At 40.4% G+C, this 15900-nt stretch overlaps 1 protein-coding gene and 1 long non-coding RNA gene across 36 annotated transcripts in view; one reads left to right on the top strand and one right to left on the bottom strand.

The window, feature by feature from the left end:
• The window catches only part of LOC121349827 (sarcolemma associated protein), a 74589-nt gene extending 66063 nt beyond the window's left edge, over positions 1-8526 (bottom strand). For all 34 annotated transcript variants that reach the window (XM_041460793.1, XM_041460734.1, XM_041460645.1 and 31 more), the window contains exon 1: positions 8329-8526. In XM_041460793.1, the coding sequence (XP_041316727.1) occupies positions 8329-8526 (198 nt within the window). The remainder of the gene's footprint in view (positions 1-8328) is intronic.
• A 1348-nt stretch (positions 8527-9874) lies between these two features.
• On the top strand, positions 9875-14559 carry LOC121349996. Of its 2 annotated transcripts, none has more exons than XR_005954623.1 (2): positions 9875-10055; positions 10396-14559. It is a non-coding gene; the product is annotated as an uncharacterized LOC121349996 (long non-coding RNA). The 2 variants fall into 2 exon arrangements; XR_005954624.1 differs by having other exon boundaries at positions 10598-14559.
• Positions 14560-15900: the final 1341 nt, after the last annotated feature.

A 15900-nucleotide genomic window follows, 5' to 3' on the forward strand; every position in this document is an offset into this window, starting at 1 on the left:
GAGGTGCACAGCAACCTTAGTTATGCCAGTTCATCCATGTCACAGGATTTGCTGCCCTTGTTCACAGTATTGTAACCTCACTCAAAGCAGATACCACCTTAACTACTTAATGACCTAAAGTTCTGGAATCCATAGAAACGAAAGGAACTTCATCAAACTTATTCTCTGTCCCTTAAAAATATGTGTTAATATTGACATAACTTAAAAATCCTCTGGCATCCAGCAAGAGGAATCCCTGTAACGATAAGAAGACAAAAAGGAGTTCCCTACAGAGATCACAGACCTGCAAAAATAACTTGGCTGCAGAATGGATTCTTTCACAATCAGATATAAAAAACAAAGCTTATTTTTAAAATAACAGAGTTCAAAACATGAAGAAGTACAAATAATGAAAGCTTTCAGATTCTTCAAGCACCTGGAAACAGTAGGCAAAAGTGCAAACCCAGCAATGGGAGAATAAAATCACAAGTAATACTAGAGAAACTGATTTGCAATTCTATTGCTCCTAAGTTCTGGCATAACTACCACAGCTAACAACGAAAAAAAAGGAGAGAATGACAGTTAATTGTGCCACGAGTTACTGGGAAAGGTCACCAGGATATTAAAAGGCAAAAAGGTAGGCAGGCTAAATGCTCAGCTTTGCAGAACCAAGAGATCTGGCTCCTAGCCTATATAATTAAGCATTACACTTCAAGAAAACCAATTAAAAAAAAAAAAACAAACCAAAAACAGAAAGCAAGGCATAACCATCAAACTCTGCTGGGGTGGGGTTAAACAAACGAAAAAACACTTACAGAACATCGATACTATGGCAAAGACTAAGTTTTAGACAAATCAAGGTTTAAACTTCAGCTCACGCCACTTCCAAAGAAGGAACAACTTTGGAAAAGTTCCATTTAAGAGCAAAAACTTCCGTATCAGATAAGACTAATGACATATGCAGATAGCAGCAGCCAGTACCAAATGTCTTGAAAAGAACTTGCTGTACAAATATCTATCTGGCCCATTACAGAGCTTTTCATCCTGGATTTGAAACATAACATTTCTATTCCTTCCTTTAAAAAAGGGTATTACTCAATACATGGTTACATGCATCCATTACTTTTCTATCTTAAGCTCTTACATTTGTTTTATTTTTATGGAAGAAATGCTACAAGTGTAATTATGAGAATATGCAGCACTAATAATTTAATTCTTAGGTTTCTATTCAATACTGTCAACACAAGAGCAAAAGATCACCCCTCTGTTCTCATATAGGTTATATATATATATATATATATATATATATATATATATATCACACACTGTATGCTTTCTGTATTGAAGACTTTCTGTAATAATTCAAATGTGTTGAAAATATTTATCATGTGAAAACTAAAACTAAAGGTATTCCTACTGGGGAAAAACTTACTTTAACTCAGCACAATACTGTCACTATTTTTTGTACTTATTTACAAGTTCTCCAATTTTACATTATTAGGACATCTGCAATTGAGCCCATCTAACTGTCAATTCTTTCCAATGGTTGATTGTTGTTTTATAACCTAAAAGTTCTATGAATAGCATATATTTCCCTTCACTACACACCACAGTTCAACTATCAACACTGTAATGTTCCTTAGCTCTGCAAAGATCTTATAAATTCCTCATGTCCTAAACTACCCTTGACTAATCCCTGTACTTTTTATGTTTATTTTTTATGAAAGTAAAAAAAGGAAAAAAAAAAAGAAAAAAAAGTCAAACTCCTGCTAGCATTTTTTTGTGTTTTTCCACTCAACTACAGTGTTACTACAGGATTTTGGACTTTCTATTATAAGCCTGCTGGAAGTTCATCATTTATTTATACTTTCTCAAGACTGAAATAAACTCTAAGGCATTGCTCAATCACACACAAGTCTGGTACAACACAACAGGGAAATTGTATCCAATTAATTGTCTGGCTCCAGCACAATGATTTTCCTTTTCAAGGAGGAAACTGTTCTAGGCCTCTGGCAGAGAGATATGTCTTCTTGCAAGATGGGTATAGTTCAACCCATCTCTCTGCCTGATGTTCCTTCCCACTTCAAGAACAGACTGAAAAAACACTTGCCTATATTCAACAAAAACGTGATAATGTTGAGCCTTTTTCCAAAAATTCTGCCACAAGCAGAAACCTTTCTGGAAAGACAGAGAAGTTGGGAAAATTAATGCATGGTCACAGTGAGACCTAACAAAATTCAGAGCTCTTGGATAATCCAAACTCTCTGCAAGTGAACAACATTAACAGGAAGCAAGTACTAATGTGAGTCTAAAGAAAATCCAGAGACAACAAATAGTCATATAATTTAGTAGCAATAGAGTGTAAAATTGCTAGCTATAGGGATGGAGACAGCATTCTTGCTCTAATCTCACTGTCCTGGTTCCAAAAACACTCATCATTTTCACTTAATGCTATCTATTAAAAGAAATTACAAATCCCGAAATGCAACAAAACAGCTGAGTATGTATCAACATATTTTGCAGAATTCTAGCTATATCAGACTCAAATCAACACAACCAAAGTAGCACAGTGAAACAGACACTCCTCACCCACATGCCCCTTCACAGCATACTTAAATTCAATTACTTTCATTAGATAAATAAACGAGACTGTCACATTTATTAAGAAAAATAAGAAGATAAAGCCAAATCAAAGTATTTCTCCAGTGCTATGTAAATCCACCTGCAAATTATTACTGGATTGCCCAACTAACATATAAAAAAGTAAAAATCAAGAACGACTTTATATAATGAAAATGTAGGGAAGCAAGGTTTTGCATTTATAAGCCCGGGACCAGGAGTAAACCCAAACCATCCCATAAGAGATCTAAGAAAAACACATTTACTGGCCTTCATTCCAGCTAAGTAACCTGATTCATTTGAGGTTTGTAAAAATTCATTACAAATACAAAAGGGATTTTTGTTTGTTTTTAAAGCCTAATCAATGTGTTGGTGTTCCTGGCTCAGGAGAGATGCAGCATGACTGCAATGGATCAGCTCCAAGAATTACAGTATTAACTCTGCAGCAGTGGCTCTTGATGGTATCTCTGCAGGGAAATCCTTGTCAGCACTGACTTACCTCTACTATAAATGGCTGCCCGCACTCCTACACCATCTCCTAAAACCATGGGGCTGAAGTTGGTCAAAAGCAAGAGCTCCCGACCCCATACTATTCTCATGATCATATCAGTATAAAATTGGATGGTTCATTCAGGGTGAAAAGCACTTACATAAAAATATTAGCAGGTGTACGTGAGGGCTGCCTGACATCACCCTCTTACCAGAAGCACCTAAGCACTGGAGTTTCACCTTAGTGCATTACAGCAAATCCCAGGTCAGTCCCCCAGGGCACTTGGGACAAACATTCAATGTTCCGAAGCCAGTGTCTCCACTGCAGACTGTAAGCATACAGCAACATCAAGAGTACTGAAAAATAAAACATCTGTTCATCTCTCAGACAACAATCCTAACAGAGTTGAGAAGATATAATAGAGGAAAACCGAAATAACAGACATGTTATCTATCGAAATAAGTTGTTCATCTCTCGGACAACAATCCTAACAGAGAGCTCAGAAGATATAATAGAGGAAAACCGAAATAACAGACATGTTATCTATCGAAATAAGTGCTACTGATACATGGGAAACTAAACACACTTTACATAGATCAGCACTAAACAGGCCAGAGTATCACACAGGATTCTCTACTGGAAGCCGTGGGAAAAAAACTTCCCACCAAAACCCTGCAATTCCAAATACCATTTTTCATATCCCACTTAGTTTTTTAAGACAAATTTACTAATATACTTCTGAACAAACAGAACATCCAAAGAAAATGTTCTGTGCTTTCCTGAATCGTGCCAAGTTCTTGATATCCACAAAACATTTTATGTAATGTTAAGTGAGGAACATATTTCCTCTTTACTAATTTTGTTTGCTTTCTTTTATATCAATTTACTTTACTCCCTAGTACAATACAGAAAAAAAAAAACTACCTAACCTCAACTCCTGTTTGTCAATGCATTTCCTGCATTAGTGGTCCAAAATTAAATGCAGTATGCTAGACAGGGTCTAATAAGCTGCAAGGAGTTCTTCCTTTCCAAGTGCAGCCTCTGCGTTTGTCCTGAGGCTCCTGTCTGCCCATTCACTCAGCACAGCAGGTCCCTGTGGGTGCCTGCCCTGCCCTTGAGCAGATCAACTCATCCCCACCACACCAACACTCCCAGGCTTGGTGTCAACCCAAACATGACCAGAGTAAACTTCACTGTGTCCTTCAGATCACGTTAAACTGGCTGTGCCTTTGGGCTGGCTGTTTTCAGTTCTTGGGGTTTTGTATCATTGGTTGGGTTTGGGTTTTCTTCTTGGATTTTTGGTTGGTTCTTTTGGAGTTTGGTTTTTGAGGGTTGTATTGGGGGGGGGGGGGGGGGGGGGGGGGAAGGAGGGAGAGTATCTGTTTTGTATTTGTTTTCTTTAAGTATTTTGTAGTATTTTTATCTCACATATTTTAAGTCCAGAAGCCATAATGCACAGCTTTAACAAATTTCATTTACTATTAGGGGAACTATGGGTTTCAATACACTACTTAGCATTTGCATCACCAAAATATGAATGTGCTCAATTCAATTTATATCCACTTTGAATTAAACGAAAATAATAGCATTAGCTACCATTAACACATCAACATTTTTTTTCAGTTATTAAACATGACCAGCTCTTTGGAGTGCTTTTGATCTAAGAAAATACTTTATTTTTCAGTTTCTCAGAGCCTTTGGTAAACTGTGGCAATGAATTCCCTATAAAAAGTACTTACAATAGCAACTCACAACAATGTCAGGCATTGAATAATTCCAGATTTTGAAAGCCTAAATATCTGTTCAGAAGCTTCAGGTTTCTACTAAAAGCTTCTACAACATCTGTCAGAAGCATTTCACCCTGGAAGTCACATACAAATTCTCAAAGGTCTTCCACTTGCTTATTTTTAGAAACAAAAACAAAACCCAAAAAACCAAGTTTAACATTATTTCAGTTACACTATTTTTAAGAGTTTCTTCTCATATGCAGTGATTTGAGCTGAACACATTTAGATTTTCTGAAATATAACCCACTTTTTCTTTTGCTTTGATTCACACTTTTTTGAACACTCCATGCTCAGCACAACATCAACTTCCTACGTATCTAGTGAGTCACTTTTTCAGGCACCTCTAAAAAAACCCAGATTCATTAACTTGTAATTACTAAAAAAAAAAAAATAAAACCAAAATGAAATCTAATTATAATATTCTAATGTTATCACTGCATGAAAAATCCACTAGTTAACTAGGAGTTATTATGCTGTATCTACAAACACAGGAAGGAAGAGGCATTGCACCAGTTGTCTTTAAAAATATTACTACGCACAGAAAAAGTCAAAGTACAGATAATCCCACCACCATCTCCTTCTACCTTTATCATACACATATTTAGGCTTACATATAATGTTTAAAATATTTTAAAAAGCAAATCCAGCTTTAAGTACCTTCTTTTAATTGCTATGTATTGGTGATCCTGAAAACTCATTCTATTTTCAACCTTAATAATGCTGGTGTTACATAGACATTATCTCCCTGGGCAAATAACTTTTTCCATGCATAATTAAAGTGCCTTTATACAAAATAAACATTCACATCTTTCATCTGTAAGTAACATGTTATCTTCAGCTTGGTCTACTTATGCAACAAATTTCAGCTTATACCTTCCTCTGCCTTAGGAAAAAAATTCTGTACTACTTTCCTTAGCATAGCTTACTGATGCTCCCTCTCTTCAGGTTCTACCCTATTTACAGATAATACTGACAAAATTGTTTACAGACTATGTAGTAAACAGGATCACTCACATGATTCACTAAACAAAATAAAACTCCAAGCCCTCATGAAAAAAAAAAAAAAAAAAAAAGAGTAATAAAGTATAACTGAAAGGCAGCTCAGGAGGCAACAGAGCCTGGAGTGAGTGACTGGTAGTGCCCGAAACTGGTATTGCCAAAGTCCACAACTTATGAAACTGTAATCCCAGATCATTAACAAACTATTTTGAAATGTCTGAAGGTTTTTCTCATTACCAAATTAACATTTGAAGGTATTTTATCTTTAGAAAAATCCAGACTTGATGAATGTCCTATATATAAGATTCTAAGAAATGTTTACAAATGCTCTGACAAAGAGAATTTGTGCAGGTTTAAATATAGGTCATTGATAGGATAATGACAATTTCCTAAATGAGATGTGCTTATTAGCAGTTATGTAAACAATGATAATAGATGTTCCTGCACGTAAATGTTCTGGCATGTTTTTGTTTGTATTTTGAAAACAGCACAGAATTTTTTAAAGTAGTTCTTGTGATTCAAGATCAAGCCTGTATTTATCAGTGTCTTCTACCTGCCTTTTCACAACAGCATTTGATACCTGTTATATCTAATGGTGCATTTCCCCCACCCTGCCAATTGTCTCACAATTTACCATTGTGATACTCAACCAGATCAAAAGCCAGTCCATACAGCCAACAACCAAGCACAGAATCTGAAATTCTCCTCACTGCTATACCTGTGCTTTAAACCTTTTACAACACCATATCTAACAAGCAATAGGAGCGGATTCCAGGCCATGATCACAAATCCATTCTTTAGTTGTTTACTATAGCTACAGATGCCCACATTGGCAATTTTCATCAGACTTCTGTCAAATGTTCACATGATGTTATCCCAAGAACTATCAAACAAAATCCTTTTAATTACTACTACTACTACTACTAAGATTTTAAAGTGGATAAATGAGTAAGCATATACATTTTTTACCTGTATAAGAAAAGCCAAAGCTAACTGAAATTTAAAAAGAAACAAAAATCCTCATAGCTGATGGCTTTTGAAGCTTGTCTATCAGTTAGCAGACTTGCTCAACACTCAGTGCTTTCTCAAATTAACCATCTTGAAAATGACAGGTCATATTTGTAACCATAATAGAGCATGTGGGGGTCTTAAAATCTTTGTAAATCGTAAGAAATGTTGATAAAAAGCTAAATGCATAATACTTTCTAATTTAAAAACAGCACAATAAATTGGAACATTTTACTTTGTTGAATCAAACAAGAAAAGTTAAAGACTAAACTGAAAGTATTTCAAGCACTTAAGTTTTCTAGAATCCAAGAATGCATATCACATACACAATAGAGCCAAAGCAAGATGCTTAATGAAACATTTAATACAGATAGCAGTTTGCACAATTACCTGCAGGTAACTTGAAAGCCACAATCCAGCCCTAAGAAATTAAATGCTTGTCTTGTCCCATCATGTCCAAGTATTGCATAATATAGGATAGTTAACAATGGCAGGTTTAAGAACTTTGACTGCGCTGTACTGCTCCTCATGCTGTGTCATACTACTGAAAAAATCTGCATGAATTACAGACCATATTATTCTTAAAATCCAGAGCTACACTGACTGCATTTAGCTTGCTGTGAAGCTAAAAACCAGCTGACTTAGAACATGTTACATTCCAGAGTATAACATCAATATAGTTGGGGAAAAAATACAAGGCTGAGCAACTGCGGTCTGTCCTTTGTTAATTTTTCACTGTATATTTAAAATTAACTTGACAGACATTAAGTAAAACAACTTTACTTGTCCCAGTTCAATCCCTAGTGGACAAAACATGCACTACAGGACCCCTCAATTTTGCTTAACAAGACTGCCAGACTTGAGAGAGGAACAGTTAAGAACACAGGATGTATTTTAAAACAATTTTCACTAACAGTAAGACTATATAATGGAAGCCATCCATTACACTCCTGTTGCCAGTAATAAACCTCCTATCAGAACCAAACAAACCACTCCACAAAATTTCGAAAGGACAAGCAGGAAGAGTGCCAAACAAGCACAGTATCTTTTTAAAATCCATTTTTCAATGCTCCTCACAATCAATTTTCACACACCAATAAAACAGTAATTTCTCTGCATTTGAAAAAAATACCGTTACACCACTATATTGATACAATGTGCTTTCACATTTGCACGTCTCACCTCAAAATCACCTATTTCCAGTAATAAATAAGCAAAGCCTTTCAACTAACCATTTTCAACTGTTAGCTTCATATACTTTTCATAATATTCAAAGTTTCTGCTTATTAAAAAATTACCAACTTACCTGTAAAGTTACCACTTTAAAACAAATCTTACTCCTGACCTATGCAACCACATTTATGACAGCAAAACCAGAGTGGTCCGCAATCTACAGGGACTTGCTAGAACAAACGTGCAGTTTCAGTGTTTAAACGAACATCTTACCTTGCCTGTCTTGTGATCAAACCAGACAAGAGCATGGTTCCTGGACAGCACCTTGCAGTCAAACGTGGCGTTGTTCTGGGCTGGCCGGCAGCGAGCCACGGAGCGGCCGATCTTGACAGGCTCGTCCAGATAGACATGACGCTCCTGAAACGGGTGGGAGTTCGGGCGGCAAGTGAAGATGGCCAAGGCTGAAGGCATCGAGGACAGATTGCGGTTGCCACACCAACTAGAGATGAAGAGAGCCTCTTCTGATGCAGACTGTCCTCCACAATTTTAAAAACACCTCCACAGCAACTTTATATTAAAGCAGGAGAAATATTATCATGAGAGGTTTAACAACTCATTGTTTCAGTGTGTAAACTAATTCTGGCAATAATCCAGTGAAAAAGTCCCATTATGTCTTTTAATAATATCAGCAGTGGCCCAAAAAAAGTCTAAAACGTACAACTTTCAATCCATCCTCCCCTGGAAGAACAGGAAAAAGCATCTGATTCCTTCAGAGAGAAGCAAAGGCCCCGTGAAAGAAGGATACAATGTCTTAAATCCAAGTAGATGAGTCATACAAGTACTTTTGTTTGTAACCTCAACTGCCTTCTTCCCCCCCCCCTTCCGTAAACAACACTGACCAAAAGTCTGACCAATGCAACATGGAAGCAAGGAAAGGGTTAGGGAAGGGGGATGAAGGAGAAAGATTAGCGTCCTCTCACACACGGCACAGATCAGGAACTGGAAGGTGAATACAAAGCCCTCGTTCCACAACAGGGACCTAATGGTTCACCCAGCAATCGGCATTTCACCATCTTCGTGTGTTAAACCCCAGCAGAATAGGTGGTCCTCGATACAGGATGGAGTGCGAGAGCTACACTGTTTTTCTCCCTTACACCAGATAAAGCTGAACTGGTCTACAGCTTCTGGGAGCCGCTCAGATAATGAACTTGATAAGGCATGGAGAGGCTCCCAACTCGCCTTCTCCCAGGGACAAACCAACGCGTGGGAAGGGTTCTTGGGGCCGGCCTGCGAGGTTCCCTGACAGGTCGCTCCCCGGCGGTGGCTCCGGCTGGCGGCGGGGTCGGTGTGCGTCCCTCGGCGGCGGCTCCGCAGGGGCGGGCAACGGGGGTTGCCCCGGGAAGTGCTCGCCAGGAGCTCCCGGCGCGGCGGCGGCGGCTCCGCTCAGCCTCTCCGCAGGTGACTGCGCATGAGGCGGGCCCGCTGCGCACCCCCGCGCTCTCCGCCCGCCCAGTGCGGCTCCGCTGCCCCGGCGGCGGGAGAGGCCTGGCGGCCGGGCCCGGGCGCTCCCGCTCTGTCGCTCTGCCGCTCAGGAGGCCACCGGCCGCAGGAAGTTTCCTCCAACCTGCGGGGCCCAAAACAAACCGGGTCAGGCGCGTCCCTCAGCGCGTCCCCCCGCGTCTCCTCGGCCCCGCGGGCGGCACGGGACGCGCCCCGCTCCCCCCTTACCTTGCGCGCAGCCGCCGCCATAGCGCCTGGAGCCCTTCCCGGTGTGGCCGCGGCGGCGGGGCCGGGGCGGGGCGGGGCCGGGGGCGGGCAGCGTGCGCACCGGCAGGCCTCGCGCATGCGCCTTGCGCTCGGTGAGGCTGCGGCACGGGCGGGCCACGCCCCGCTCCGGGCGCGCGGGAGGGGGCGGCGGGCCGGGCCCGGAGGGGAGAGGGGTCGGTGTTCCTCCCGGAACGGCACGGCTGGCACGTGCTGGCATGGGGCAGGTCGCTGAGGTGAGTGAGCCCCGGCCCCGTGCCGTCCCTTTGCCCTCGCTGTTCTCAGCTCTGGGAGGGAGGGGGCGAGCGCGGCCCGTCGGCCCTTATAAGTAAGGGGGTGGCAATGGCCCGAAGTTGTGTCAGAGGAGGTTAGGCTGGATTTTGGGAGAAGGCTTTTCACGCAGAGGGTGGTCGAGCACTGGAATAGGCTCCCCAGGGAAGTGGTCATGGCCCCAAGACTGCCAGTTCACAAACCTTCACAAATCACGGTGGGATTCTTGGGGCACCGTGTGCAGGGCCAGGAGTTGGACTCCATGATCTGATTCCAACTCAGAATATTTTGTGTTTCTGTGAAAAGGTGGAGCTCAGAGGAGGAGCTGGGGTTACCCGCTCTCAGCTTGCATGTGAAACTGCAGGAGTCTCCTGAACATCCTCCTGCTTTCGCTGTGCGCGTCCGGTCGTTTTATGCCCCAAGCTTGAGAGCCGAGGGAGCCGCGGTGTGGTTTGATGTGTCCTGGGCCCGGGGGAATGCTGGCCGCGTTTGCCGTGTCTTGTTGCAGGTTGGCAGCTGGAGCAGGGGGATTCCTGGAGCAGTGGCTGCAGCGACAGAACTGAGGCAGGGTCACTGGTGTTGTGTCTTCCTTCAGTACGCCATGGAGCATCATCCAAGGTCATATTTATGCCTGTTTTCTAGAAGCCAAGGAAAGGTCACTTGTCAAGGTCATCTGGTGCCGAACGAGTCTCTCCAGTCCAAATACATTTTTAATTCCGTCATTCCCTGTAAAGCAAACAAGTGGGAATTGTTGATGTAAGGTAGATGTTGGGGTCGTGCCAGCACTATAATTACCCTGTGACAGGGTGTTAGGATTAGGGATATGGGAGATGGCAGAAAGAGCTGGCAGCCGTGGAGGACAGGAGAGGAGCTGGGCCAGGCGCTTCAGCAGTGGATGAGGGGAAAAGCAGCGATCAAGGTAAGGCAGTGCAGTGTATGACACAAAGCATGACTGGTGTGTTCTTAGTTGTAGCTCAGTAAAATCTCAGGGCTGTCTTCATTTTTTTTTCTTTCTTTTTGACTGCATTGTGATTTGGGGAAGGGAGGTTGATTCATAACAAACTAGTTTTTTTCCAACAATCCAGTGAGAAAATGACAGCAAAACTAGGCTCTAGCATCTGTGTTTGAAACAGAAATTAAATCCAAGATTAAAGACAGGTCTGATTTTGTGAAGACGAAAACAAACAACTGATAGGTGGAATGTTTAGAACTGTTTATCCGTTGTTTTAATTCTTCTGGCAGGGAAAAAAAAATCTGGCACGTCACTTCATGGCTTTCATCAGCTTATGAGATTGTACTACTCTGATAAATATAATCATAATTTGCTCTTACTAATTTTTTTAATAAGTGGAAATTCAGTGTGGCTGTTGCTTACAGCACACAAGGTGCCATAACTAATCAAAGGGAGAAGGAAAGATATAAAATTGTGATGGAGAAAGAATAAATTTAGGTCCATGAGGAGCTACATTTGAAGGAATGAGTTGCATGAGTAGAAATAGTAGAGAGCACTTTGGAATTGCAAAGTGTAAAAAGTGGGGACAAAGGGTGCTACAGGTGTTGGAATCAACAGAATGTTTCTGAGAGCATTTTTTTTGTAGTTTTGTGTGCATGTTTAATGGAGAAAGGAGACTGGAAGTAAAATTAGAGATGAAAAAGATTCATTACCATCTACAGGACCTAAGGGGATCAGGTAAAATAATAAACTGAGCAGTGGATACATTTCTCTGATGTTCTAAGTATTTATAATAACATAATAATAATAATAATATAAGATAACTGTGTCATTTAAACTGTAAGTCACTGGCATATTATGTTTTCCTGAACCCTTCTTCATCCCCTGGAGAAATCCCACTGTGACAGGCTCACAGAATGGTATGAGAAAACTAGCTGGCAATGGTATGTGCCTTTCTAGTTCTCTTTGGCACTGCCAAAAGGCTCATGGAACAGCTGAGCTGTACCCCCTGCTCATCGAGGACATTAATTTGACCCTTCCTTCTCTGCATGAGTGCCAGCTCTCAGTGGAGCTGCGTGGGTGTAGTTATCCCTCAGGCTTCTCAACTCCTATTTCAAAATGCCTGATGAGTTCAGAAGTTATCAGCGGCAGAGTCAGGGGCTGATATTATCAGGGACAGAGTCAGATGAAAATACAGAAAGCAGTGGCATTCTGAAATGAGGATACAATTATTGTATGGGGATTTTCTGAGGTGTCTGCTGCTTACCAGAAAGCGTCCATCCCAGAACTGGAAAGCAACAGGTGGATGAGGAGTTGTGTATGAAGTGCTTGGCTTCTGTGCTGTGCTCGGAGGAGGAGGAGGAGAAAGGGGAGGAGGAGGGAGGAAGCCTCAGCTCCTTCTGCTTCATTTCTGCGGACGCTGTCACACAGCTGAGCAGGCAAGCGCCTCGCAGCCATGTTAGGTAAGGGCAGCAGGAGCCAGCTGTGTCCCTCCTTTTTCTGGGCAGGAAGTCCATGAAAATGTTATGATAGCCATCATAGCTGAGGGCAGAAAGAGCCCGTTCCATGCCATCTTGGATAAGGGAAAGGGAGCTCTTTAAGGGACTGTCACATTTGTCCCTTAAAGAGCTGGTGTCTGTTTCAGGAGGATGAAATGCAGCTGAGATAGTTCATGTGCATACCTGCAAAACATCTAGATTTTGGCTTCTAAAACATTCTTGAACCAAACTGTCAAAAAGTAAGGAAATGTTTCAGAGAAGTTTTCTCCAGTGTTAAAAAAATTTGTTCTAATGATCACCCCAGATTTAGTGAAGGGTTACACATTTTCATTTTAGTGCTATTCTTGTTCTTTAGTTTCAGACTTATTTTCTGTTTGTGATCTTTTAACTCTCTGTCTGGTTATGTAAAGTACAATTGCATTATCTTTCAGCATTAATTTTGAAAGAATAAGCAATTTTACCTGTCTAATCCTCTCTTGTCAGGTAGGTTCTCCATTTATTCCATTTTCTTTCAGATCCTTCCCTGCTCCTATTTTCCGGTTAAAAAAAGGATACTTGTATCCAGTATATAAATGAGAGTCTTACCAACATAACACTTACATTAATGTAATGTATGTAGTGAGCATATACTGAACGTACTATTCAATTTAGATTATGTAATAAATATGAATGTTTTATACAATGATTTAAAATCTATTCTTTATTATGTGCTATATATCCTGTTTATATATATAATGTACGTTGCACAGTATGTTGATAATACATGTATTTGGTATATATACATAAGTGTAATGTAACGGGCAATACATTAATACAAAAATTAGCTAATATATAGCTAATTTTACATGAAGTGGTTTTAATTTCAAATTAAATCAGGCAAATTGAAATACCTGGCATTTTCACTGCTTTATCATTTTAGCAGAACATAGTCATCATGTGGCCAGCCCTTATTTGCTTTTCTCTTCATATATCAATTTAACAGTCAATATTAATTTTGACTTTTTGAAATGTTTGATGTTTTCTGTGGCTGTTTGAAAAACGGAAAAGATTATTTAAAAATAATAATGGCTTTTTTTTTGGTGTGTGTGTTTATTTGTTTTAACTGAATGTCTTTATTAGACCAAATATAATTTTCAAATACAAATAAAATACTGCCTTAAACTGAAATCTCGAGGCGGGGGATGGAGGGGAAGATGAGATGAGCAGATGATGTTTATGCAGTTCTTTGGTGTTTCTCTGTGGATGTGAGCCGTCTGCACAGTCACTCCCTGCTGAAGCTGGTGGAACCTGGCCAGCCAGCAGCCAACACCACATTTGCTGCTACCTGATAGAAACCATCCTGCTAAGAGACGCAGGGCAGCGCCGCGGAGATCGCAGCTGTGGGAGCGAGATAGAGCATGGAAGAAAGCAGGGCAGGCTCAAACACTGAGCAGTTGTGGATCTTTAGAACCCAGCTGTGCCACACAGGCCTTTTCTCATTTTTATTCCAGCAACTGACATCGAGGGCATGCTTTTTCTAGCAGTCTCTCTTGTCCAAACCTTTCCAGATATTAACAGATGGCTGTATTTGTGCAAAACAAGGCAGAGTTCCTGGAGATTTGTTAAGGGCACATTCCATATGCAGAGCCCTAGTGTTTTATGAGGCTTTATTGTAATTTGTAGCAAAATGCTCTCAGGTGGTTCCCAACTCTGAAGTCTGTTTTTTGTCCCGCGTTGATGCTTCTTGAAGAAGAGACTCAGATGTTTCTAAATGTTACAATACATGCAGAAATATTTTTCTTTCTCAACTGAAGGAGATAATCACATTTTATCAAAACTAAAATGTATTTTAAATGGCTACGTGAAAATCTTTCTGAATCACTGTTTATTGGGAATATCTCCAGTAGGTAAGAATCCTTTCTTTTGTACTTTTTTTATCAGGGATCGTGTGTCTATTCTCTTAACTTTCTCCTGCCAAAAGATTATTTGTTAAGCATCCAATGAAATTAATTTACTGTTTAATAAAATGTATCACTCTTATTAAGTACTTTTTTTTATTATTTCACATGGATACACTTACACTTTTTTATTCACATGGAAATTTAAAAAGGGGCCAGCAAAAACTAGAAGGACATGCATGATGATAATAGCTAAAAAATTTGGTTTGCACATGACAGCAAGAATATAAACAAGGGAAGGCTTATAAGAGGCAGTGACATGAAATCTTTTCTTAAACCAAGTGATAAAAGCTTTTGGCCAGGCCATTTAAGTTCTTAAATGGAAACAGCAAATGAAATTCCACTGAGACTCATTGCACTGAGTTTGAACTTGATTAAGCTCAGTCATAGTCATGTCTTTTTGTCAAAAGTAATCTTCTACAGAATTTAGGAGTTAACTACTTGAAAAATCTGTGAGTGTTGCCTGGTATCACTGTAAAATACCTGAGAGACAGCGAGAACCTTCCCACAGAGCCTGCCCGAGGCTGCACACTGCAGAGCCCCATTCCTATCTCAGTCTATCTAACATTCGCTTTGCTACTCATGCTTTATGATAACTGAAGGCTGCTGTACCTCAAGTTATTACCATGATAATTTTGTGTGTTATTATTTTGTCTGAGTTATATGTTTATTCATCTTTTGTCTAGAAAATTACTCCAGTGATCAAAGCATACTTTAATTTCTAGCAGTTTGCTTTTGATAGATAAACAAATGTTGTTAATGGGCCTTAAGGAAACAGTGCAACAGAGCAAGGAGTCCTACGTTTTCTTTTAAGTATATATAGATTCATCATCTTGGTTTTAATATTTACAACTCCTGTTCTGGAGAAAAAATGGCATGTAGTGATTCAGGGAGCAGCTCATCCACACTTACTGCTGCTGAAGCTGTTCTAGTAGCAGTCAACCAAAAATCTAGTGTGAATAATTTAATTAAAAGAGGTCAGGAGTTTTAGGGGAGGTGAGTGCAAGTTTTTGTTTTTTTTTTTTTTGTTAAATAAAGTAGCTATTTAGCACTTTTAACTCTACAAAATGTTTCATAATGAAATATAAATAGCTGTTGGACTGTGTTAAAAGAATATTTGAAAGCTCTTACATTATTAAAGAGCTTGGGCTTTGGCTAAGGCACTAAAAGAGGGTTTAAGAGATTTAGATGCTTTTTTTATTATCCCAGTTTCCCGTGAGGTTGAAGCTGTCCAGCCAGGAGCCAGAGGGGTATTTCCATGTCCCTCCGTGCGGTGCTCAGCCGTGCATAGCTCACGATGGACACACGCCTGTTAATTACTTGGCAGCCACGGCGGCCCCCAGCAGGTGCTGTCACTGACATGCCAAAGAGAAAAGAAAGCCGATTGATCCGTTGCCTGCAGAGCTGCCCTCGCGAGCACCCG

The sequence above is a fragment of the Pyrgilauda ruficollis genome, unplaced genomic scaffold (genome assembly GCF_017590135.1).
Source record: "Pyrgilauda ruficollis isolate IOZ18807 unplaced genomic scaffold, ASM1759013v1 scaffold10, whole genome shotgun sequence".
NCBI classification, from domain to species: Eukaryota; Metazoa; Chordata; class Aves; order Passeriformes; family Passeridae; genus Pyrgilauda; species Pyrgilauda ruficollis.